This window comes from Desmodus rotundus, chromosome 3 (assembly GCF_022682495.2).
Source record: "Desmodus rotundus isolate HL8 chromosome 3, HLdesRot8A.1, whole genome shotgun sequence".
Lineage (NCBI taxonomy): Eukaryota > Metazoa > Chordata > Mammalia > Chiroptera > Phyllostomidae > Desmodus > Desmodus rotundus.
In genome coordinates, this window is record NC_071389.1 from 161,293,678 (window position 1) to 161,321,140 (window position 27,463).

At 39.2% G+C, this 27,463-nt stretch overlaps 1 protein-coding gene across 1 annotated transcript in view; it reads left to right on the forward strand.

Moving 5' to 3' along the window:
• The window catches only part of SLC2A13 (solute carrier family 2 member 13), a 280,975-nt gene that overhangs the window by 16,642 nt on the left and 236,870 nt on the right, over window positions 1-27,463 (forward strand). The window contains exon 2 of the mRNA XM_024575883.4: window positions 26,306-26,465. Within this exon, the coding sequence (XP_024431651.2) occupies window positions 26,306-26,465 (160 nt within the window). The remainder of the gene's footprint in view (window positions 1-26,305; window positions 26,466-27,463) is intronic.

A 27,463-nucleotide genomic window follows, 5' to 3' on the forward strand; every position in this document is an offset into this window, starting at 1 on the left:
TTTTTAGGAACTCAATTTTTTAAAAAAAGGCTAATCCCTTGATTAAGAAAAACATGAATGTTGGGAAAGAAACACAATTTTGTGATATTCATTTGGTAATTACACAGTTATTTATATGTATATGTGCAAGAGAGCATTATGTTCTAGAGCAGTTTCAAAGTTATATTTTTCTAAGAATGACACCCATTTTAAAATACACATTTATATGTATTAAGCATTAAGAATTGTAGTTATCAATAAACATTAATGCTTTGCCTATAAATAGCTACTGATTGGTTAACAGTTAACTTCTCTTTGCTTTAAGTGAGCAACTAGCTCATTTCATCAATTTTAATTACAAATTTGTAGATGTGACTTTAATTTTACTATCAGTAAATTTTTAATATTTCTAAGCAGTCATGAAGATACATATCCAGAGATTAGATATTTAGGCAAACATTGCCTTAATTATTTAAAAGAAAATGAATTCTAGGAATTAGACCAACAGACATGTGATTGACTTCTAGCAAAATTATAAAATATTATTAAAGTTAGGTTTGGTGGCATTTGGAAAAGAGTCATTATTACCAGGAGCTTTTATGGACTCACTAGACTATGTCTTAGAACTAGTCTCATTTTTTTTCTTTGAATGCACAGCTGGCTTTGTAGATTAGGGAAATTTGGCAATTAAAGAATTTGACAAATCACCCTTTCATTTAACATATTTGTAAAACACTTTTTATTAGGTGGTAAACAAGATATACTTTGTTAATGCCATTGGGGAAAATGATGAAGAATCTCTGACATTTGGCAGATAAGAAGACATGGCTTAGTTCGATGTGCTGTCAGGGCTGCAGAGGGGGGGTCTCTAACGGGGTCCAACCCAGGGTCCGTCCTTCCTGCTCCATGCTTATGCCCTGGGAGCCCGGAGCAAACCAGTGGCTCTTATGCTTGGTAACAGAGTTAATAGTCAAAATATTTTCGAGAGACTAGAAGGCTTTTAAAAATAAAGAAAAATTGAAAGTATTAGGTAATATGCTTAAAATATGTTTGTCTGTATCTGTCGTTTACATTTCAGTCTTTTTTTTTGGCGTACACTTGGCAAACAGTGAGATAGACTCTTTCAGTGAGTGTTCAGCAGGGAGTCTGTAGGAGTCTATACAGGTCGGCAGTCTACCTGCGGCGCAGAGACTGTCCAGGTGTTGAAGAAGTCTGCAGTGTGTCCGCAGCCTGCCTGGCGGGCCTCTGTGGTCCCATCTGAGTCCAAGTTTTAAGGGCTTCTTCAGTGATTACAGCGGAGACATGGTTTCATCACATCTGTCAGGGAGCCTGTCCTCTGACCTGGAGTGGATCAAGGTTGCACACTCTGTAAGAGGGGCGACAGTGTCACCTTTTCAGAGCTTCCTGTTTGTGTTTTGTAAACACTGGTTGACTTGCTGAGGACTCCTGAATCATTGTATTACTTTTGGCTCCTGCCTTTTAAGTTATTAAAGTAGCTTTACTTTTCCTAAATATAGTTTGAGTCTGTTTTTTATGAAATCAAGAACATTATTTTACATTGTTCATTTTATAGAATTTGTAAAATAGGTGCATGACAACTTTCCAAGCCGTATGTCTCTGGCACCCTCTGTGGGGCTTCTCGATTCTCTCTAGACTCTTCTTTAACAGTTCATTCTGCCACTTGCAGGATTCCTCTCGAGAAAACCAGTTCTTTGGTGTTCTTGAGGTGATTGACTTGCAAATAAGTTTGTTCTCTTATGCACTTTTTTGGTAAATTTACCAATTTCTGAGAATCAAATTATTTTCACACTTACTGTAGTTGCAATTGAGTTATTTAGATCAGTAGGTACAGGCTCCATACCACGTGTTTTATGATGCTGTGGTACTCATTCATTTTCAGGTTTTGTTGTTAAAAAAATATCACCAAAGAAGTTATCGTATAAAAACAAAAGCCACCTTTTTGTTACTTGCCTTTCCCCAAGCTTAGTTTCTCTCCACTCCTCACCCCTCATCTTCATCCTTCCTCCCCCACTTCTCATTTTATTTTATGCCAAAATCCTTGGTGTTTTTCAGTCATAAGTGTAAATAAAAGCATTTTTAGAAAGCTTCGCTATGTGTATTGGTCTATAACATACAATATAGATAGTATGCTTGCAATGTCAACAGAGCTCCAAGACCAGACCCAAGCTCTGGTCCAGATTAACACCCATAAATCGCACCATGTAGGGCTCTTGGAGATGTGATAGCTGTTTAGGTAATATTTCCCTTTCCTTAAGAGGCAGCCCTTCTCAGTTATTGACTTCAAAATGTATTCTAAAGAAGTGATTATTCTTCCCTCCAAACAATAGAATAGTTTGAATAGAATAACTAACTAGCTAGTTAGGTGCAATTGCCATATTTTTCTGGCTATAAGACGCACCCCCCAAATTTGGGAGGAAATGGGGGTGCGTCTTATAGTCCGGATGTAGCTTGCCTGGCCCTCGGGGGTGGGGGGGCGGCGGCGGAGCAGGGGTTTTTCCCTATTTTCCTTCTCTAAAACCTAGGTGTGTCTTAGAGTCTGAAAATTACAGTACTTCTCACTTGTATTGATTGGGTCAGCCGACCAGTTCATTAGGTTTTTTCTGTAAGATGGCTCTAGTAGCGCTTAGTTGTCTTGAACTTCATTCGACACAATTTTTTTGTTAGATCGTATATATTATGACCGCTGTCATAGCAGCATGCATTTAAAAAAATTATCAAAATGGGCGAATTTTTATGTAGCCATTTTAATATTGAAGATGGAAGAAAATAAGTAACATTTGGGTCATATTATGTTTTATTATTTCAAAAAAGGTAAAAACACAACTGAAATACAAAAAAAAAGATTTGTGCAGTGGATGGAGAAGGTGCTGTGACTGATCGAAGGTGTCAAAAGTGGTTTGTGAAGATTTGTGCTGGAGATTTCTCGCTGGACGATGCTCCACGGGCAGGCAGACCAGGTGAAGTTGATAGCCATTAAATGGAGACATTAATTGAGCACAATCAACGTTATCCCATGTGGGAGAGAGCTGACATACTCAAAATATCCACGGCAATAAAGTTATTTATGAAAATGAAAAATGTGTCTTATTTTATGGAAAAGTCCATACAGACTCTTGGCCAACCCAGTAATTCCTCTTAATGGGTGAAGTTGAGGTAAGTCAGAAAGATAGTAATTTTAAAATAGTCTAATAAAATCAGTTTACGTGTCATCTTTTTTAATTTTGAAATATTCAAGTCCTGCCAAGCAATTTGTTTTTTAGAGTAAGAACTGCCTATACTTTGGGACTTTTTATCTTTAACTGTTCCACTTTTTTTTTATAAGAGCATTTAAAATTTTTTTTTAATTTATTGATTTAAGAGAGAAAAGGGAGGGAGCACACGACCTTACGCAGCTCCCTCTTCCCTCCTCCCTCCAGCCCACGGCAACCACTATTCCGCTTTTCCTTTCTAAGAGTTTGACTATTTTAGATACCTCGTGGAAGTGGAATCATGTCCAATCGTGTTTCTTCTTGAGATATATTTCTTCCCTTAGGCGTTGTTCAAAGTATTGTAATGTTTAACTCATTTAATCTGCATATGATACAACACTGTGTTTCCCATGTTACACACATGACACAGACACAGGGAGATTGAATAACTTAATGAAGGACATACATCTAGTAAGCTGTGGAGGTGAAATTCAAACCTGGTGGTTTAACCCCAGAGTCTGGACTCTTAACCTCTCCACAGTGCTGCTTCAGAGTGCAAACAGGAATACCTGTTTCACAGAGTTGGTATGAGAAGTAATTAAGACAAACTGTACAGAGGTCTTGGAGCAGTGCCTGACATATAATAAATACATAACAAATGGTAGCTATTAGTTATCACTATTGCATTTTAATTTTAATGTCTACCATGTATCTGCCTCAGTGTAATAGTGTAAAAGGATATTTATATTGATTGTAGTGTGAGTCGCTCTGTGACCTGGTGATTTACTGATCCTTTCTGAATCCTTGGCTTCTCAGCATTAATGATAAAGAAAACAGTATCTACTTTAGAGTGGTTTTATGAGTATTAAATTAGGTAGCATTATATAAAGGTACCCGGTATACATAAATACCTGATAGTGTTGGCTCTCTCTGCTCGCTAATGAGATCTGAGTTCCTCAGGGACGGGAACATTTCATTATTCTTGTGTACATCCCAGAGTCTATCACAGCTCCCAGCACATAGTAGGCATTTAGTAAATACTAGTAGAATAAGTGAATAAGAACATTGGAATGAAAAAGAATAGAAGGGAGAGTGAACACGTGGAAACTTTTCTACTGGAGATGACTTTCATGTAGAGGAAGAAGGTCATTGGAAGGCCATATGGAACTAAAAACTTAGTTACTTTTAACTTAAAGTTTAAACTGATCTGATATTTAACTCTAAGGTATTAATGCAACCGATACGGCCACTTGAGGAGTGAGAGTGGAGGAGAAGGTGGAGAGGGGAAAAAAGGAGAAGAGGTTTACTACGTGCTGTAGACATACCGCACTATAAGACTCAAGTTATGCTCCTGACCAGGAGCTTCCGAGTCTTAGAAACATTTATCAGGGGTCTTTGGAAAGCCGGTTAGGTATTAGCATTTATTTTTAAAATATTTACTGTTTGCTTTTACATTTTTGATGAATCCTTTCTGAGCGAAAACTGCAGCCAAAGATGGTAACGAGGGGCATGGAGTGTTGAGGAGGGGGTGTGTGTGTAAGTGTGTGTGCGTGTGGCTGCAGCACCAGTCACCAGAGAAGACAATCGGTGCCTGATGCACTCAGTCCGAGGAAGGGTGTGTGTGCTTCACCTCCACTGTCAGAGCTGAGGCAGCCGTGGAGGGGGAGATGCCGCGTTTCTAGAGCTGGTTGTGATGTCCTGTCTCAAGGCCTAATTTTACCTCTTGGGATGAAACAGTGAAACTTATTTTCTGGGGCTGGCTTTTGGTGACTGAAAGAGAAGAGCAGCTTAAGAGGTCATCCTCTCAAGTTGTCAGATTTCTCCAGACACGGATCGCAGTGTTCGGTCAAGGGGACCAATCGGGATTGTCCTGGGCTTCAGAGGCGCACCTGACCCGCTCACTCTGCCCGCTGGCCGGGTCCTGGCACTTAGAATGCCCTGTTCTTGTTACAGGCCTTTCTGCTCTGGATAAGGACAACAGTGCCTCTTTTGTTTTTTCCTCCTAGTTTCCGTTTAGCTTTTAACTGAATTGTCTGGATTATCTTCTGCTGTTGATGTAATAAGGAGAAGCAGGTGGTGTTTTTAACCAATGGGGAAAAAATATTTCTTACGCAGAGGGGTGAAATACGAGAATGGACATTGACTTCTTGTTTGAGGGACTATCTTATTTCTCACTTAAGGTTTAATTCTGCCATGTGATTGGTGACCCCTGGTTAAGAAAACAAGTGGCATCAAAAGAAAAGTCATTTACTTTTATCATGGCAAAAGTGTTTGCTTTTATTTATTTTTATGAATAGATAGAATGAGAAGGCTTCAAATTATTTTTTTCAGAACGGTGATACCAGGTGAGGCAGGGAAATTTTTTAAAATTCCTCGCCTAGGCCCCCTGCATCCTGACTGCCGTTGCGTCTGTTATGGTACATCTGGCGCCATCTCCAGGGGCTATTGCTTCGGAAGTTTCCCTGTTTTTGCTCTTGCTTAAAGGGCAGCATGGGATAGCGGGAGGAACTTGGGATGTGACATTGGAAATCCTGTGTTATGGTCTTGCTTTCACCTTTTACTGAAATATGCCATTTTGGACAAGTCACTTACCCTCTCTTAGCTTCTTTTCTTTCCTGTAAAATAGGAGAATTTTATTAGGTTCTGGGCAAAATTTCTCCTACTGCTGGAGCTTCATTAACTAGATGAGAGGAAAGAAAAGGGAGTATTGAGGTTATCTGCTACCTCCTCAGGCCCCTTTCTCAGTGTGATGTGGACAGAAATACAGGGTGTGCCAGGAGAGAGAGAGAGAGAGAGGGAGAGGGAGAGGTGTGTAGAGGAAGGGAATGAGAGAGCAAACACTCAATCCTAGTCTCATAACTTATTTAACAGCTTATAATTTGGGAAATGAGGCTTTCATTATGAAAATGAGGCTATAGGCCCGTTGCCGTCCTATAGTGAATCTTTTCATACCTCTCTCTCTGAAACATTTCACCCTTTAACAGACTGCTGTTTCCCTCCGTTGAGAACTGGTGCTCAGTTCCCGACGGCTCTTCAGCTGAATGACCTGACTTTGGTTGAGCTTTGTTATTTGAGCCAACTCTGTTGGCTCAAGAGCAAGCCTGCCTTGCTGGCTATTTTTGTGTTCCTTGTTATTTAAGGCATCTTGTTGAGGCTGAAGAGTACCCTCTTTGAAAGAGTGTTTTTTAATGGAAAGCTGTTGCATTGAAAAGTGGCCTTGTGTTTTCATAGACCACACAATTCTAAGCCAGCTGACACAGTTTCAAAGTAGTTATTGGTGGTAGAACACACCAGTGAATGCTTAACTTCAGAGCCTGGTGCTAGTATTCAGAAGTATCCGTCTGTATTGAAGATGGAGAAGAAAGCACAAACCAGGTCTGAAGTTTCCTGTTTGATTATTTTTATAATGTCTTAAAATAGATGGAAGTTTTGCCATTGCCTGCCAAACATGCACTTCATCTTTAATTAGATACACTTAACGCATCAGTTAAAGAGTGTTTGGCCCAATTCCCCATATCCTGAGTGCTTAATTTTTACTGATATTGTTGGAATGTCGTCTCCTGCCTTCCAATTTTATATTCATGGCTATGCTGTTGTGCTGTAAGGAAAACAATTGCATTTCAAAATACGGTGGGTGGTGTCTGATGCTAGTCAAGTGGTGTGAGCCCTCTACATCCTGTCTCTCCAGTGATTACAGCTCAAAGCTCTGGGAATAATGCAAAGTGCAGCTGAGAACCCTAAAGAAAGTAAATGAATGAGGGCAGGGGAGGGAAGTCAACATGTGAGATTGAGATGGCAGTGAATTTACTGTTTGTGTTTTCCCGCTTCATCTTCCGGTTTGACCTGAGGGTGGGCGGAGCCCTAACTGCTCGGTGAACAACTGCAGCAAAGACCCCAGATACAGCCCCTCTTTCTCGCTGGAGAACTGAGAAGAGGGACACCGCCACCCCCTTAAGCCAGGGGATGTGGAAGAAATGCACCCATTTGCCCCCTATTCTGTCTCTTGGCCCTGCCTCTGTCCAGCCCCAGGCACAGAGCTTCCTTGCTGCCATGGGGGTGGCAGTGGGGCGAGCACCAAGGGGACGGAGATAGAAGGGAGTCCCTGGGGTCCAGACAGGGTGTGAGGAGTCACTGGTGTTTTTCTCCCCAGGTTCTCTTGTCACTGTGCCCCAAGGGCAGTCCCACATATGTGGAACTGCATGACAGTGTAAACGATTAAAGTTTTGATACAAACCCTGGACTTCCAGACAATGGATTGGGAAACGGGGTCCCTATGAGCCAGAGTGTGTCAGAAATCTTAGGAGAGGACTGCAAAAGAGGATCCCCTAATTTGTGTATTGACCCACATAGGTCGCAAGCTCACCCCTAAGCTGCACATCCACAGACCAAACCCAAAGGGGCATACAAGGTTTTGAGAATTGACCTATAGTATAAACCACCATTCTAGTCCCAAACCGTCCCCTAAATAACCCAAATAACGTAGGCTATTAACAACTTAATTGACATTGAAGTATCTCCTACAGAACATAGGGCAGAACTGGTGCCTTGAGCCTAACTTGGTTGATTGTTCAAACAAACAAAAAATAACATTCACTAGAGGACTTTAACAGGACTCAGACTGACAACATAGTATCAATATGTTCAGAATATAATCCAAAATTGCTCAATATACAAAGAACCAGGTAAATCTTATCAATTCTCAAAGGAAAAATCAAAAGATGCTAATTAATTGTAAGATGACCTAGATGATGGATTTACCAAAGAATGTAATGCAGCTTTTATAACCATAATGTAAGAGGTCAGAGCGAACTCTGTGGCAAATAGCATTTCTTAGAAAACTAGAAACTCTAAAACAAGGACGAAATGGACATTTCAGAACTGAAAAATAACCACATATGAAATTAGAAACTATTTTATGTGGGCTTAGCAGCAGAAGGGATCATAACAGAAGAATCAGTGAATTTAAGATCAATAGAAATTATTCAAATAATAGAAATTATACAAAAGAGAAAAATTGAAAAAAAATTAATGAAAGCTTTAGGGACCTATGGGACATTAGAGGTTCTGAAATTTGTGATATTAGAGTCCAGAAGAAGAGGGGAAGGAGTTGGGTGCAGAAAAAAAAATTGAAGAAGTGATAGTTGAAAACTCCTCAAATTTGGTGAAAGACAGAGATCCAAGACACTCTGAATTTCAAGTAGTAGCAATGTGAAGAAAGACAGGTTCAGATACATTGTAATCAAACTTTTGAAAAGCAAAGATTTTTTAAAAAAACTTGAAAGTAGTGAGGAAAAAAAATAACCCCATAGTATGTATATGCCAGGGCCCCGTGACTCAAATGAGAGTGAATTTCTCATCAGAATCTTCGAGGCCAGAAAACGGGAAGAAAACCTTCAATGTGCTGAAAAAGCCTGATGAAGAACTTGATATGTAGTGAAAATCTCTCTCTCAGGAATGAAGGCAAAAGGAAGGCATTCTCAGTGAAGAAAACTCAGAGTATCCATTGCCAGCAGCTCTGCTATAAAATACTAAAGGAACCACTTCCCTTGGGGATGTGAGGATGGCGGAATTGTCCCCAGGTGGGAATCCCAGCTCTACCCCATACATTGAATTGCTGCATGTAACCTGTGGGGTCATTAGTTTCCTCATACAAAATTGGGTTGTTAATGGGTCCTGCTTTTTTCGGAAGGTAATCCTAAGTATCAGTTGAGATGATAATGTGTGGCAGTCCTTTGCCAAATGTAAAATGCAAATAGGTTTTTATTATTTTAGGTTGTTGGGAATAAGAAATAAAGTTGGAGAGGGGGGAGATGTCTAATGTGAAGGAGTTATTGTGATCACATCAAAGAAATACTTTGTATAGAGCTTGAGAAGATTGACCTTTAAGGGAAACTGCAGAATGGCTGTTCAAACAGGATCTCATAGAACGGTATTACTTTAGTGGGGTCCCTAATGTCTATATTCTGGCCCTCAATTTTTTAAGTCTTAAAGTTGATTATCCCCCCCCCCCGCCAGTTCATACTGAGTTTATTAGGCTTAAGGGTGCTGATTCCCACTAAGCCAGCTCAGAAGAGATGGAAGAAGAACCCCATACCTCTTGAGAAGTAAGGACAAGAGTAAGAGCCAAGTGAATCGAAGTGCTCAGTTTGGCCGGTCAGTGTTTTGGAGTTTTTTTGTCCTGTCTCTCCTCGCATAAGGAAGGATCCCACTCTTTCTTATGGAAAGTTGCTTGGTGAATTAACAGTCAGTACAATGGGAGTTAGTATACCTGGAATATAGTTGGTGATATTTAAATGTTCATTTCCCTCCTATTTCCCATATAAAGAGAAATCTACCAAATCACGTCGAGTCAGTGGTTTGTTGGGGAATTCTTTCAGAAGCACATTGAAAGTCCTTCACTTTGGCTTTTTCTTTCCCACCTTAGATTTCATATAGACCAGTTGGCCTTGTGTTAACATCCTCATTCAAACTACTAATAATGCAAATGATGAGTTTACATCATTTCGTTCACACCTCCTGAGGGCATGGTCTTACTACCTTGATTTGTAACAGCATTGGTGTTTGGAACCCTTCAACCAAGAACTTGTTTATAAACCACCTCTTAGGGAAAGGAGCCATAATAATAGTTCAGTCTCATGATGATTACAAATAGCTCTCTTAAACTCATTACATGTAAATAATGAGCATATAAAATTAGGGATGCGCAGTAGTGATTTAATGTGAAACCTATTGGTGTAATCCAAAATTTAAGTCATAGCGAGTAAATAATGTCTGACTAATGCCTTTTCTGAAAAATATTTAAATGGCAAATGATTAGGAGATTTTAAAACACGGGATGTTTATTAAAGGGATAATATACTATCCGTATATATGGATATGGATATATGTATCCATATATATTATATGGATACGTTCATAGCATTATATTACAGAAACTACTTCCTGTAGAAGGTGGGCACCATTCTCTCCTCTTTGTTCACTATAAGCCTAATTAATTCATGTATTCTGCATTTCCATGGAAGCAGAATAATATCTCTAGATGCTTCCAATTTAGTAGTTGCTAATGGGTTAAAATAAAATGTACTGTTACAGAAATGTCAGCTACTGTATTGGACACCATCATCCAGGAAAGTTTCTTTTCCTGACTTTTTTTATTCAGATTGCTTGACATATAAAATTTGTATCACTTTTTACACATTTAATATTTCATCTTATTGAATGGATACAAAAGGAATTAACTTTATTACCGAATACCATCAAAAGGATTGTTTAGAAACATTTAATGAATATGTATAATATGCAGTTTCTTTATTTAAGCTATGCATCCTTTTTTGAATATAATATTTCACTTAGTGGATACCATAAATACTTTGAGATCTTAGATAAAATTTTTTTTTTCCTCCTTTTCAACAGATTTTAAGTACCTAATACTTGCAAACTTACTCTAGGTTCTCCTTATACTCCATTTTTTATTACTTATTATATGTTTGTGAAGCATATCATTATCTTACACATTAAGCATTCATCAGAAACAGAAGTGTATAAAAAGACTGTCTTTCTCTGCCCATTTTGTCTAGACAGCCCTAGCCCTGGCTGGTCACGAGGCATTTGCTCACCTGGTGGCAGTGCCCTGCCGGTGCGCCCTGTGGCCACCTACTGGCTCCTCAGGCATTTCTTAGCCCTTCTGTAGCCCTTTCTCCCAGGTCCTGTCTTTGGGTCACTTCACATTTGGTCAAGAAAAAACAAAAAAGGGGAACTCAGATTAAGTAATTACTTTGATATATATTCATTATACCTATCTTTCCATTTGATAGATTACTTCCATGATGATTTTTAAATTTAGAAAAGTACCTCATATTCAGAAGGTTAAACTTTCTGTGAAACAAAATACGTGATCATGGTGATAAGAATGAACAATATTCACTAGGAGCATCTTGTATATGAGGCTAAATAGTCAAGAAGGGGAGAGAAGAGAGAAAGCCAATGAAAAAATTAGTATGACAAATATTCTTTGAGTAATACAAAGTTGAGAGAAAAGAAACCTGCAGAAACATATTAACTTTAATGTTTCTAGTTTCTTCTATGTATCACCAACAACTTATAAGTTTGGTGACCCAAATAGACATGTAATGAATTAATAATAATATTAGAGTAAAGAAGAAAAATAATAGAAAGTTATATTTAGAGAGATGGTAGAAGGCTATTAGAAACTACTACTGATTCCATAGAATTCGTAGTGGTTTGTAAATAAAAAGACCTGGTTAAAATCGGATCTTGAAAATAATATTAACCATGTTTACTGTATTTAAAGGACAGTCCCAGTTTATTATTAAAGATTAAAATTACTTCATTGAAACTATTCTGAAATGAAAAAGCAAAAAAGCGTGTTTAAGTCCGACTTAGGATTTGATATTAAAGAATTTAGATGTTAAAATGACACTTGTACTTCCCCAGCACATTATCTGACTGACCCCTGGAGCCTCTTGGGTTAATATTCTCACCTACAGATTACAGATGGGTAACCCAGATGGGTTGAATAATCTGCCGGGCTTGCATTCAAATGTAAGTTGGCTGAGCTACAAACTGGATATTGTCTGTTACTGAAATCCAAATTCTTTGTTCTCTCCGTGTGCCACAAAGCAAATGTGATTTGTGTAGTAGTTTGAAATTAATTTCCTTAGGAGAATTAAAACGAAGTCTTTAGGTTTTTAAATCTTCTAACTCTATAAAAAAGAAGACACCCTACCCCCCAACCTTGGCATCTAGCTTTTGACAGTTTTGTGGCTGTGGTAACTACTCATTAACAGGTAATAATTTCCCTTTCATTAACTGACCACCTTTTTACTTGCAAGCCTGGTTCTTCCATGAAGCTGCCTGACAAACCCAAAGTGACCTTCCCCTCCCACAGCTTCAGGAGCACTTCCTGTCATTCGTGTTCATTTCACACATATTGGCATGCATTATTAATTGACTGTATGTTTTGTGTCTTCAGCTCTATGACAGGTACCATGTGTTTTATATGTCTTTATGATGGATTATTATTGCTCATTTTAATCTTAATTCTACCTCTAGACCACAGTGGGGCATTTCTCATACCAAATGTTCATTAGGCGAAGTTTTAAAGAGCTGAAAGCTTTTGCTACTCTGTCATTTCATAAAAAAGTGCATGTTAATTCTTTGACCAGAGGCTCATGTAATACCCAATTTTCCTGTAGAGTAGCAATATTTTAGGTAAGCAAGATTGGAAGAAATGTCTGTGGGCTTGCTTTATGGCTGGCTCAGGAGCCATTAACTGAGTATTACGCCGAGTGCAGCCTGTCTTCCCACTATCATGCGCTGCAGGCTGAAAATGTGCTGGCCAGACCTCTTAACTGGAGACCCTGGTCGTAGGGACTTAAAGTGCCTTCAGTAAATATTTAATGTCAAGTGTCTATCTTTAGTTACATCCATTAGACAGCTCCATTTAATTTTGTGTGTGTGCCCTGTGCTTTCTTAAATTGTTTTTAATGTGCATGTTTCCTAAAACCCTTTTGAAAAGTGGGCCGCCTGCAAATACCAGTGGAGAGACTTTTCGGCTCCGTAAGCATGGACACGCAGATCAGATAGTCTTGCCATTAGTAGCTGTGTGACCTTCAGTAATTTGTTCTTCTCGTTCAGGCTTCTAAGTCTGTGGCTAGTTGTAAAATGGGGCTAACAATGGCTATTTTGACGTGCGGTTGTGAGAATTCAAAAGAAAGCATGTAGGTAAAATCTGGCTTGTAGTAGGCATTCAAGGAAATTATTATTGTTCATCTTCTAGTTCACCTTGTCTCTGTTATGGTTAAATTTTGTAATATAGGATCAAAATGAAATATTCCTCTTAAAATAATTTGTCTCTTTGTGTTACTTCAGGTTGCATAAAGTGTCTGGGCCATACAGAATTTTTATAGAATCCCAGTAGACAGTATAAATGGTCAGGTTTTATGTTAATAAAATAGCCAGAAGGCTCTACAGTAGCCCCCCCTTATCTGCAGTGATGTGTTCCAAGACCCCCGTGGGTGCCTGAAACCACCATGGGTAGTACAAACCGTGTCTCTCTCTGTACCTATATCTGTGTCTATATCTACACACACACACACACTATGTTCTTTTCTATACGTACATACCTATGATAAAATTTAAGTTATAAATTAGGCATTAGGCACAGTAAGAGATTAATAGCTGTAACTAATAAAGTAGAATAACTAATAATAGAATAACAATTGTAACAGTTATTACAGTAATACTGTAAGTTATACAAGTGTGGCATTATTAAGTAAAATAAGGTCACTCGAATACAAGTGAGGCAATATTGTGACATTCGTTTGATAACTGCAGTGGCCACTAAGGGGAAGGGAGAGTACATGGGGTGGAGAGTGTGGAGACTCTGACAAAGGGATGATTCAGGTTCCAGGTGGGATGGAGTGCGATGGCCCCAGACTTCATCACGCTACTCAGAATAGCATTCAGTTTAAAACTTATGAATTGTTTATTTCTGAATTTTTCCGTTTAATATTTTTTGACTGGTTGACTGCAGGTAATTGAAACCACAGAAAGCAAAACCCCAGATGAGCTGGGACTACTGTATAATTATTGTATAACCTCAGCAATTTATTTTCATGTTGATGATAATCCCGCTTTTGAAACCTACCTTGGACTAGAGTTATCTTCATTTTTCTTGGTCTCATTTAAATGTTAGTAATCCACTTTATAATTTTTTAGCTAGCTTTTAAGCTTTTTAAGATTGAGTTATAACCTCCTGGTATCATCTGTATACACCATACATAATATTTGCTAAGTGAATTAGATTACAAACAAAAAATAAGGGATTATTTTGTCATTTAATTGTGATTATATCACTGTTTAATTTTTAAAGTGTTTATTTTGATACATAGTATTCGATTTTAAGGAAAAAGTTAATTTTTCTTTGAAACAGTTTTATAGTGAAGTTTATTTTAGTAAGTTCTGATTTAACTAATTAACCATGTAAGTGCAGGTTTTTGAAGGATTTCTAGTAATATGACTAATGATTCACCAGTGTCCCTCCTGTGCTTCTCGCCACTAACACTTCGGTGTTTTATGACAGCCTCAAATAGCACGCCTGATGGAATATTAAGAGCCTTGATTAAATACTTCGTCGTATTTGTTCTGATGGAAACTTAATATGCTGTGATGTTACTGTGAGACATAACTGGCTTATATAATGGATTCTTATTTTGGTGATTTAATAAAGTGGAAAGCGGTGGGACACTTACTGGGACTGAGATTCTTTTGATCCTGAGAAACAGTTGCACTGTGGGGATTCATTAGACTTTTTGAGAATTATTGTCATTTTTATTCTTTCCTTCCTCCTTTCATCAATAAATAATTACTCCATGCTAGGTGTTTTTATTTGGGAGAAAATACACCAAAATCACATTTATTATTTACTTTTGAAACGTATATGTTAAAAATTTAAGGTCTTCCTGTTGTGAGAAATAGACTGATATTTTAAAGTATATTTATAATTGATACTGAAGTTTTTTTAGTACAAAGTCCACTGGAGAAAAATAACCCAATATTTAATACACTGTCTAAGCACTGATGTTTAGTTTTACCAAAAGGGAAGAAATAGTTCATGAAATTAGGTAGTCATTGTTTTCCTGAGGTAGCCGAGTAAAACAGAGTGAAGTCAAGTCTTCAACATTTTTGGAATTATGCAGCTTAATTAATTCGTCAGTCCTCTATGACTTCCTCGGAGTCATCTTTCAGCTATAAATAGCCCAGGCGTGGTAGTCCAAGTGAACGTGTGTGGCTATGTCACGTCATGGCTACGGCAGTTGTGCAGTTAGTGTGAAGCTGCTGGCAAGCTCCTGGGTGAGAGGGTTTTGATGCACTGACTTGGAAGTGAAAAAATAAAACCCTTTTCGTAGAGGCTCTGTGTTCTGAATAGACATAGCAGCTGCCTTCCCCCCAGTTTTATACCAATGTAGATGTAGACATTACGCTTCAGTGGACTGCCAGCAGGCGTGTTTCCTTGCTCTCCTGTCTATCAGAGGGAAGGCAGCTCTAGGTTTCAAGTAAGTATTGGGGCAAGTTGTTTGTGAAAGTTTCGGAAAGTAGTCCTGGAACTGAGCTTTCGTTCTGTATTTTAGCTTTGACATTGGAACGCCACAAATAGAGCACTCAATGTACAAAACTTCACCAGGAGAGTTTTTAGCTACTGAAATGTACAGCTATCTCTCAGTTCTTGAGGTAAAATTGTTCAGAGGGGTGAATGTAGAAGTATCTCTGTAACAGAATGTGGAAAATAGATACCTGAAAAATGGCAGCAGGGCTGCATGTTGCTAGTCTGTCTCGTCACTTGAAGGCTGAGTTTCTGAGAGTGGCAGCAAGCCACATTTATAGGCATCTTGCGTATCACCTTTCATAAATGTGAAGGATCCCCATACTCTCTTTAGACCTTACAAGAAACCGTTGGAAAAGGTTAATGTTTCACCATGAATGACACCTGCCATTTCAAAGGATTAACTAAACGATCCTTGAATTATGTATATATTCCTGGTGTCCGGAAGAACAAAACGTAAAATTTGCTTTGTTTATTAAAATAAATTTGACCGTATACTAAAGGGAGCCTGAAGATTTTTCCCTCTCTCCTTTCCCCCATGCCCTTTTATCATCGGAGAGACCAGGCTGCCCTGCAGCCGATGACACAGAACCGGAGCTCCGAGGAGCACACTTGTGCTTCGTGTTACTGTGGCTCGTTCTCATTCTTACCAAAGCTTTTCAGCAAATTTTTCATTTCCTGTGTCAAAGTGTCTTGGAAAATAAGTGCTAAAAGTATACATGTAGAAAATAGTTCCACACTTTAGAGTAATAAAAGGAAATGGAAGTTAACTTGGCTGTGTTACTCATCAAACATTTACAGTTTTATTATAGATTCCCAGGAGTACCATGGATTACTAGAGAAAAGCATGGAAAATTATGTTGTGTGTCATTTAGATCTTAAAAATGTGCCTTTTCCTCTTCAGTTTCACCTGGTAATGGTTTTACTCCTTATACTGATTTTTAAATGTAAGCTGCACAGAGATACTCATACACTCTAAATGGAAAGATAATTAGAAGAGGCTGAGAAAGATATTATCAGTTGGTTGGTGGCTTAGCTGATTTTTACCACTTTACAAAACTCAAAGGCCTGGGTCATTTCATCTACCTTTTAGAGACACAGGAAATCATCAATAGAGATCGCTGCTAGTGAAGATGGACATTATGTGGCTCTGTGATTCTATGCCTCTTTGAACATTAAAAATATTAGGTAGAGAAAAATTTAAAATAGTTATTCAGGCATAACGTCCTAACCAAGTAAAATGTTTACCCATTGTTACCAAGTCCTGGGACAGAAAAAGACCAGTTAATGCTTTGAAGTGATTATCAGGCAAGCCAAGAGGCTCTGTCTGTGGAGCTCCAGCAGTGTGTTACTTGGAAAGCGGAGAGGAGAGGAGCCAGGGAGCACTCAGAGGTTTACTTACTCAGGTTTCTGCTGTCCAGACTAAGTGAGGGGCAGATTCCCTGAGTGATTTCTATCGAAACTTCCCTGTCCTTAAAGCTGCTGTTGTTAATCTAGGTGTTTTTAGAGGTCGTTTCAAAAATAGTATGAGTTGTGTATATTCTGATATTTACCCACTGCAACAGGATTTTCTAATGCTATTTGGTTGTGAGATTGTGTGACTTGTCAAGATATAAAATACCTGGATCACAGCATTTTCTCCCAGTTGCCTGCAGCTGCTGCTCTGTGGCAGTCCCTATTGCCCAGTGGTTGTTACTGGGTAGATAAGCTGGGATTTTCTTGCTGCCCTAAAAAAAAAAATCACTTTGTTAAGTGTGCAAATCCCAGGATGTCACTAGCTGTTACTACCTACTACCCCTGGGCCTATTTACTTACTTTATAATGGTTTCTTTTTCAACATTATCTTTTATTATTTTAATGTCCTTTGCTTTCCATTCTTGGACAGCATCTCAAATTAGTGTTCCACACTTTCTCAAATTTTACCCAGCTTTATTTTTGTTATTTACAACCTCCAATTGGTATTTACTTTGCTATGTTAATATTTCCTTTAATAGTTTCTTCTGATTTGCATCTCTCTGATGGCTAGTGATGCTGAGCATCTTTCCATATGTCTCTGGGCCCTCTGTATGTCTTCCTTGGAGAAGTGTCTGTTCAAGTCCTTTGCCCATTTTTTAATTGGGTTGTTTGTCTTCCTGGAGTGGAGTCGTGTGAGTTCTTTATATATTTTGGAGATCAGGCCCTTGTTAGAGGTATCATTGGCAATAAGCCAGGAGGTGAGGGACAAATACCATATGATCTCACCTTTAACTGGAACATAATCAATAGAAGAAAAAAGCAAACAAAATATAACCAGAGACATTGAAGTTAAGAACAATCTAACAATAGCCAGGGCGGGGGGGGGGGGGGGGGAGGGGGGGCGGGGACAGTGGGAAGAGGGGATTACAGGAACTACTATAAAGGACACATGGACAAAACCAAGGGGGAGGGTGGAGGTGGGGGAGAGAGGTGGGTTCACCTGGGGTGGGGTGGAGGGATGGGGAGAAAAGGCATACAACTGTAATTGAATAACAATAAAAATTAAAAAAAAAATAGTTTCTTCTGTTTTACTTCTCAGTTCTTTGTATCTATTGCATGAAAATTTCTGCAGCCAAATTCTAGCCCGTGGCTTCTCTGTTCATGTTTCTTGTACATTCTGTCTATCCCTATTCAATTGCAGTCTGTATTCAGGTGATGCACAGGCCTTTAGCTCCTGTTTCGGTCCACACTGTTGTCCTTAAACATTTACCTCTAGCTGTCACATAGAGCTAAATATGACAAAGCACCACTTAGTTCCTGTTTGCTAAATTTACTGCCCTGAGGAAAATGTATTGATTTCTTATTAACCTGTCTGCATTCCATTTATCAGGTATGAAAGCATACCGCTTCTGCTTTTGTGGCATTTCATACAGCTATTTTTCCCGTATAACCTCTAAATGCTGTTTCAAGGACTTTTCTTACATATCTGTTCATTTCTTAACTTGCCATCTCTGCCCGTCAAGAAAATCTTTCCTTCTCTGTCCTTTTCCTGTCCTCGCCATCTGTGTGTTCTAGGAACGCCACTTCTCTTCATTTGAATCCTGGAATAGTGTATTGTTACTTAAAATGATCTGTATTACAGAGGTGCCACACTTGCAAGTGTCCGGACTGTTGTACGTGGTTACGTAGGGAAGTCCCTAGTTTGGATGTTTTCTTTGGCCTACAGTGTGTCGTACCTTCATTGGTATGTAGTCAACTTAATACCTTGTATCCTACACCTACTTGGCATCTAGTTTATGGAAGAAGTTCGAAACCCCTTTTTGAGAAAAAAATATTTAAAGAGAAGGAAAATATTCACTATATATAATAAGTTAAAACTACAGACTTATGGAAAAAGTACTGCAAGTTATAACCAAATTTTAATAGTGATTATCTATGGATCGTGTGGTTTTTATTTACCTTGTTTCTTACCTGTAGTTTCCAAATTTTCCTTAATGAATAATGTTTTTAGGATAAAACCCAGTCAATTAACAGTAAGTCCAAAGGGTATGGGTTTGTGTACACATCCCATAGATCTGATGAACAAGGTCTATGCTTGACACTTGGGGAGGTTGTATTTCAGGAGATGCGTGAGACAGACTCATGAATGAGCATGTAATCCTGCTTGGAGAAACAATGGGATACAGACTCTACTGAGAAGTTACCAGTAAAAAAGGACATGGGCAGATCAGTAGAATATTCTCAAGGAACGCAAGTGTCAGGTAGGCTATGAGATGCTGCGCTGAATTGAAATGCTGACGACGTGTCTGCCGTGCTCTGTTACGAGCTTTTGAACGCCAGGTGTTATCCCCGTAGGTGGAAGCTTTCTTACAGCCTGGCTGTTACAGGCAAGCATTTTGTGTTGTGTGTATTTTCGTCACTTTGGGGCTTATTGCTCTTTGAAGTTACTCAGCAGGTTTTGTGAGTGCCTTAGGCCTTACTCTTTGAAAAAAATCAAAACTGAATCCTAGAGTGTGAGCAGCCTGGCAACTGTGCCTACCTGACTTCAGAAGAATGCAGACACACCTGTCTTTGGCAGGACAGCAAAACTGAAACAGATATGGGGAGGGACACTGTTTGGACAGAATCTCTCTATTACAGCCCTTTCCTTAGAGATCACAGAGCAATAATTTACAAAATGAAATTAGGACATCATAATCCTTCTTGTTCAAGAAGCATTATTATTAAAAGGTAGCTTCATGTGCTTCTGGGAAGCTAATTTGCTGTCTGGGTTATCATGCTGAGAGGCTGCTGTGATTCCTGGGTATTTACCCATCGCAACAGGATTTTCTAATGTTGTTTGGTTATGAAGTTATTTATACTTCTGACTCTGGGCTTTAAAAGGGTCTCCAGCAGTTTTTGTGGCCCAGCTTATGCACTCAGAAGAGTTTTGTGCTCTGTATGGTGAATCAGTGTGGCAGCGTGGGAGTGTGTGAGTCCAGTTTCACCGTGTGGCCCGAGGTGCAGTTTTTTGGTGAAAGTCTTCACTGAGCATGCTGGTGAGTTTTCATTGATGTGGATGTTTTTTTTCTGTAACAAACAAACTTTTATTGGATCAGATTTTTAAATAATACTCAGAAACAGTACCACACAGCTTTTTCTTGTGATTCTGCTTACTCCAATACGTCCTTAACAGGAACTTGTACCACAATTTCCCTTATGCAAATTTTAATTCATGAGTTTAGTATGGATGGTTAAGGATTTGTTCTTTCTTTATCAGACATTTATTTTATTTGATTAATGATTGCCGTGGGGGGAGGACAATGTTTTTCTACCCTTCCAGGTTCTTCTGGCTGGCCCAATAATTAAATCATCATAAAAAGATTAACAAGAGAAAATGGCTTTAATTACATACCCATGTATGGGAACCCTGCATACACGAGAAAGGCAGACACCACACACACAGGAGAGGTTCGGAGACAGACCGTTAAAGTGAGGTCTGTATGGCATTCACAGCTCAGGATGAGGTAAGATGCCTTAGGGCCTCAGAGGGGAGGAAGGTCATTTAAAGGAGGATGAGAATAACAGGTGTTCAGTACCATGCCCTATTCTTAAGTCATAGAAAGTTATGTCTGGTAATAACTCATTATGTGCAGGGCCCCTAATTTAAATTCTTTAAAGGTAGAATAATGTAAACGTTTCTCTTGAGCCTTCAGGGTCTCGATTGCCTCCCGCTCAAAATAATTTACGTGCCGAAGTGGTTCCTCTTGGGGAAGTTGTTCTGAACCCCTTCTCTGGAATAGGGAAAAAAATCAAAAGCTCTTCACAGATCTGCTAAAATTAAAATATCATTAACTGCATCCATTTATGAAACACGTAATTCTTAATTTTGGGGAATCTCATACAATATTAAGTGTTCTTTATGAGAACAGTGAGTTTTGTTTGGGGACAGAATTCCATGTGTCTCTCTAAAGTAGAAAGAAGATTTGGGGGTGACATAGATCTCTACTACTTTTCCTGATCATTGGCATTCTTTTATAGTTCTCCATTTTCCTGAAGAAGTCTTCAGGAAAGATGGGTTTAAACTCATCAAGCTCGAAATTATATAGTTAATCACATTTAGTTCTTAGTTTTCTGAGTAATTCACCTGAGCTCTCCATCATGACACCTGGTGACAGTAGGTCACATAGCTGGCGGGAGGAGCAGAGGAGTTTGGACCCTCCTGCTGCTAGAAGTCCATGTGTGCTAGCTGAGGAAATAGGGCCAAAAGAAAATGTGTCTGAGGAATTTACACAGGGTTGCATTCTAAAGAGAGGCATGACACTCGGTCCTGGAGTGGCACATTACAAGGATTAGTGGACTTAAATCTGTGAGACCCACTTTGACGTTAATTCGCTATGATGCGACTTTCTGAATATCTCTTCTTGCCTGCCTGTCTAAGGCTGGGTTTCTTTACTTCCCTAGAGGGATGATGAATATCTGTCCCACCTATTAATAGGATGACCTTACATAATAATTAAAACAGTAACATAAAAAGAAATAACTGTATTCAAGAGTAAGGTAGATGCTTGCTGTTGCTTCTGCTCAGTTTCTTTCTTCAGAAGTACCTTAAATATTGCAGTTTTTCTGGAGTCGGTCCTAGGCATTCTTCTCATACCCATTTTTGTGAGATCTCCATTTCCATGGATTCACTTATGGGCACTAGCCACAAAGATACATCTTTTGGTCTCCAGATACTTGTGTAGCTCCGAAACCCTGCCCAGCCCAGTCTCAGTTCGGAGTTGCATTATAATCCAGCAAATATAATCCATTATATTTGCAAATATATGGAGTTGCAAATATAATCCATTATAATTGTAATCAATTATAATTACTTGATTACTAGTAATCAAGTAATACTACTTTTGTGTTTTGAATAATACAATAGCATGTATGTTACAACTCAGCAATATTTATTATTTTTTGTTAATCCACTCCTGAGGACATGCTTATTGATTTTTAGAGAGAGAGAGGATCGGGGAGAGAGGAAACATCGATGTGAGAGACAGAGACATCAATCAGTTGTCTCTTGCATGTGTCTCTACCTGGGATGTAACCCACAACATAGGCACGTGCCCTGACCAGGAATTGAACCTGTGACCTCTTGGTTTACGGACGACAGTCCAACCAACTGAGCCACACTGGCCAGGGCAGCAATATTTCTTAAAATCTTCTCTCTCTCACACCCCCCAGTCAAGCCTCAGTCAGTCGCTTTGTTCAGGCTCCCACTTTTTCCCATTTCTGACCCTGAGCCTTACACGCACAACATTCTCCAGTCTTTTTTCATTTGGACTTTTCCCACAAATGGGATCTTTGCCCCATGTTTTATTCATATTTTTCCTCTTGTCTAGCATGACAACAGCTCAAGAACTAGGCTAACAAAGACCAAATTTCCTCTAAGGATGAAGGAGAAATTGGTTATTTTGGCATAGACTCTGAGTGGGAGAAGAGAGGGAGGCTGGGAACATTCACATGTAAATAATCTTTATTCCCAGCATCCTTACAGAGTGGTCTACTTGCTGTCTACTTGTGTATTTCACAGAACACCTCTTTCTCAACCGGTCTAAAACTTGACCTTATGGTCCACCCAAACTTGCTTCTCCTCCACTATCCCTTATCTTTGTACGAAATACCCACCAAGTGCCTAGTGGCTTATTTTGGACATCTGAACATCATCCTTGAATTTGCCTCGCCTCATCCTTCCCATTCCATCCATTGTCTCTTTAGTTCAATACCAAATACACAATTCTAGGGTCTCTCCTTTTCACTCCATTTCCAGGGCTGTCACTGTACTCGTTACTCCCTCATTTCTCCCCTGCAATCAGTTTCCCCTTGTCCAACCAAAATGATCCTTTAAACATGAATCTGATTGTGACTCTTCCTTCTTTACATTACACCAAGTCTTCTTAATACCAAACCCTTAATATAGTTTTGATGATTCTGTATTGTCTGGTTGGTCTCTGCCCACGTCACCAGAAATAGTCCCCCTCAACAGGATGCTGTTCTTCCTGCCTCAAGGCCTTTGTCTAAGTTGGTCTGATGTCTAAAGTATCTCTCACCCTCCACTCCCACCTAGCTGTTAGCTTGCTTATTCACCTGGTCTCAGCTTAAATATATCCTCATCCTAGGCTTTTCTGATTCCTCCTCCAGTCTTTTTGCCATTGGCTTATTTCCCCCACACTTCCCCTTTGGGAAGACCCATTCATGCTTGGAATGCAGTTACTTGTTCAAACACATTTCTCTGCGCGGACCCTCAGGACAGATGGCCTGTCTTTCTGCTCTCACAGCACTCCGTCCCCAGTGCTTAGCACAGTGCCCAGCTCACATCAGTATTCAGTGATGCTCGCTGATAAATGGATGTGGCTTCTATGACCTGTGCCCTGTAAGCCTCCCCCACCTCATTCCTACACACGTTCTACCTCACACTTTCTCTGCTCCCTTTGAGAAAACCCCATGTGATTTCATGTTTTTGTAAGCTCCTGCTCTTTTCTGCAGAATTAGTTGTCCGCCCAGCCCTTCCTAGCTATCACCCAGTCACTGTCAGCGCACAGCTCTGTCAGCACCAAAAGAGGATGCGGTGTGCGTAGCTGCACTGGGACCGTGTTATTTTCACATTTTCTGACTGCATGCTTTTTGAGTAGGGTTTGTATGTTGCTTCCTTATTGTTTTCATGATTCTAGCACCCAGCACAGGTCAAACTGAATCAGAAAAGTTGGAATGCCTCCTATCTAGTGTTATAGTAATAATAGAAATACTGCAGATATCACTGACTGCTTCCTGTAGGCTGGACACAATTTTAAGTACTTTATTTATTCATTAACTCATTGAGTTTTCCTCACTTCTATGGATGAGTTACTTTTGTTTTTTTCTATTACATAGATCAGGAATGGGGGACCCAGAAAGGGTAAGTAACTTGTCCCGACTTAACCAGCTGGTGCGTGGCAGGCCTGGAACTTAAACCCACTGGTTCCGGGGCCCCATCTGTGGCGGATCAGTCAGTGTAGTCTAGTGCTTTCGCACCTGGGTTCTGGGATCTCAATGCCTGGTTCACGTTCCAATTCGCTTACTTCCTCATTGTGAGACCTGAGGTCAAGTCCTTCTTGGCAGAGTGGGAATAACTGTATGTCCTTTAAAGGAATGTTCTGAGGGTTAGACAAGATAGTCAGTTTATGTGAAGCAATCTAATCGAATGTAAGAACTTGGAACAGTGGTAAGTCAATGGGAGCACTCCTTAGATCTTTTCGGGTTCTTTCCTACTCTGAATCCAGCGAGTCTGTCTTTTTGCAGTTCTTCAGTCTTTTCCCTCTGCATTTATCTGCTACTTTTCAATATTGTGGTGTTTATCTTTAATAATCAACCTTTTTAAGGGTCTGGGGACACCTCTGCATTTGCTATGTAGTAAACTCCATGGGCTTTGTGACGAACCCAGGCCGCCTAAAGCCACAGTCCAGATCGCCACGGTCCCACCTGTGAGCTGCACGGCTGAGTAAAGACCTGGGGCTGAGGAGAGCGACTGGATTCCTGTTTACGGCCAGACCAAAGAACGAGAAATCCAAACAATCACTTACTGTTGTCTGAAGTTTTTAAGTTTAATCATAAAAGAACTAAAAATAAAAACGGTCAACATTTGCTACAAATGTTTCCTCTTTCCAAGTTAGATGAAGGACATGTTAGGGTAGTCTGTGCTGTTAAATTAATTAGCAGTCAGATGGAAATTTTTAGCTCTTTAGGTGCTGATTTAAATGTGAAGTCTATACTTTGTTTATTAATACATGCTTATTATGAAACTCATAAAATCATAAGATGCTTTTCCTATTGCCATATGTGGACAGGAAACGACAGTGTGTAGTTTTCAGACTTACTGGCCTGAGTTGTGTGCAAACCTTGTAACTGCTTACCAGTAGTTATGCAACAATACAGTGAATGTTCCAGAAGCAAATATGTGTTACTTAAATAAATCCTATCTTTCCGTACATTTATGTATTTGCTTTGCTCAAAGATAGAACAAAACAAGTAAAATTCAAAATAGGTAAAATTGGAGATGATTGTGGCATCAAAGAGAGAGTTTATGTCACAGAATAAATACCATGAAGTCTAAACCACTTGATGTTGGCGGGCCTCTCTGATTGCCCACACAGAGAGGGACGTGAGAGACAGCCGTGTGATTTACAGAGCCAATGAAAAACACGAATCAGTTACTGGAAGCCCAACTGCTGCAGGTACAGAGACTGGAGGGAAATGTGTCGTGTCCAGAATGTGGTAAATAGTACCTTCCATGAGCGCTCGCCCAGAACACACAGCAATAGATTTCTTCGTGCTGCTGCTTTCAGTGCAGGTACTTCTTGCATTATGCAGACCGATTCATTAAAAGTCAAGGTACATGGGTCTATTATGCAACCCACTGGCGTTCTGATTTAACTTAGGGATTGATTCTAATATCTACAGATATAAAACGGCTAAATATTCTTAGTTAACCCTGCTTAGTTTTTTGTTTTTGTTTTTATTTTTTTTTTTTTGCTTCCTGAACTGTTTGTATATATTGATTAGCTACTAGTTTTAGGTTAAAAGTTGGAAGTGCCACTGGGAAGTGAGCTAGATATGACCAGTGAGGCCAAGATTTTCTTTTAGAAATAATTTCGGGTTGGTTCGAAACCATGGACTATGGAACTGTAGTTTTATAAATACGTGGTGAACGTCGGGGTCACCTGGAGGATTTTTAAATAGACAGGCTCATCTCCCAACTCCGCAGTTTCCTGTCTAAGTCTGGGTGGGCGAGGTGAGGGCGTCTTTATTTGGGAAAAAAAGCTGCATAAATGATTGTAGTGATAAAGAAGTTTGAGAACTGCAGCCGTAGACTGTGCTGCGTCTCTATTTTAGATAGAGGTACATCTTAACCATAAAGCTATCCACTTCCTAGTTAAGATCATTTGTTTTTGCAAACTGTACATTTTCAAAGTACCATTTGCTGTGACCTATTTCTGAAATGTACATCTGGACAATTGAATAAGGTGATTTAATGTATGGATTTCTCATGGGGAAACCAATAAGGAGTTTTGGTGTGTCTGCTGGAAATGATGACTTTGAATACTTAATATGTATTCTGGAGTCATTTTTTGTTCTCACCATTGTCTGATTACATTTCCATATAGATTAAAAATATTTCATTAATTCTATCTAGAAAGCATCTTCCTATTTTTAGTCCTCAAGAAGTTATAAAGCATACTTATATGTATTCTAAAGTTATCTGAGATCTCTAGAGGTATTTCGTTCACAGGCTTTCAAGTGATAATATGAAAAATGGTTCTCAGAGATTGGTATCTCGCATACGTCTTTACTTATCTGCAGTTGTTGCTAGTTAGAAAAAGAATCTTTAAATAAGCGGTAAACCTTTGTTTAGAGTGAAACACCAGGCCCGTGTGTGTGCGTGTGTGTGTGTGTCTTAGTCTAGCGTTAATGTTTATAACAACAACAGCAATCTTGAGTAAATGCCTTATGTTTACTTTCTGTGGTTTCCCTGCAGGCATCGCTTCCATGACAGTGCCAGTGTACATTGCCGAGGTCTCACCCCCCAATTTAAGAGGCCGATTGGTCACCGTTAATACCCTCTTCATCACAGGAGGGCAGTTCTTCGCAAGCGTTGTCGATGGAGCCTTCAGTTATCTCCAAAAGGATGGATGGAGGTCTGTAAATAGTATTCTATTTAATTTTCAAGTAAATCATGATTTGGAAGGATGGGAGAAAATTGAGAAGTGATAAGGAAAACATAACTTGGTATTTTGATTTGTTATACTTTATTTATAACTGGGTAGCAGTCAGCAAAATTGAAAGTAGACAAGAAATGTATATTCGTTTTAGTGATAGACCGGTACCTACCCTTGAGAATTGATACAGGCCTTTCTTTTTAGCATTTAGGTGACATTTCTCACACTGTGTGAATTCTTTTGCAATATTTGTTTAAAAATGAATGCAGCAATAAATATGCATGGAGTTCTTGAATCGTATCAGTGATTGGCAAGCTGTTTCTGAACTGCAGATAAAACTAGCATCCTCTTTGGATTTAAGGGGCTGCATTGTGATGTGAGTGAAAGAAAACCCAGTCTTTAAAGCTTTAGCTACACTGTATAAAAAGATACAGTGAATTTGTGTATTTTCAATTTGTTTATGTATTATGTATATAAATTGAAAATACACAAATTAGCCTGGACAGTGTGGCTCAGTTGGTTGGGCATCATCCCGCAAACCGAAAGGTCACCAGTTTGATTCCCGGTCAGGGCCCGTGCTTCGGTTGCAGGTTCAGGCTCTGGTCTAGAGTCGGGGTGCATATGGAAGGCAGCCAATTGATGTTTCTCTCCCTTCTTTTTCTCCCTCCCTTCTCATCTCTCTAAAATTATAAAAAAATATACAGATTATTTCTTGATCACTATTTTGTTGATTTTGAATCAAAAGAAATGTGAAAAATGTTTTTAAAACTGCTTTCAAATTTTTCAAATTGAATATTTTAAAAAACAAACTAATCCTGTGTTAAAGCTTAAAGATAGTGTAGGGTCTAAATTTTGATATCATAGTATTCAAAACAAGTTCATGTAACTGTTCTGGGGGGGATTTTATTAAAAGGCATAACAGACTACACAATGTCCTCTAACTTGTTTTCTTGCCATCATTTATTACAACAAATGTT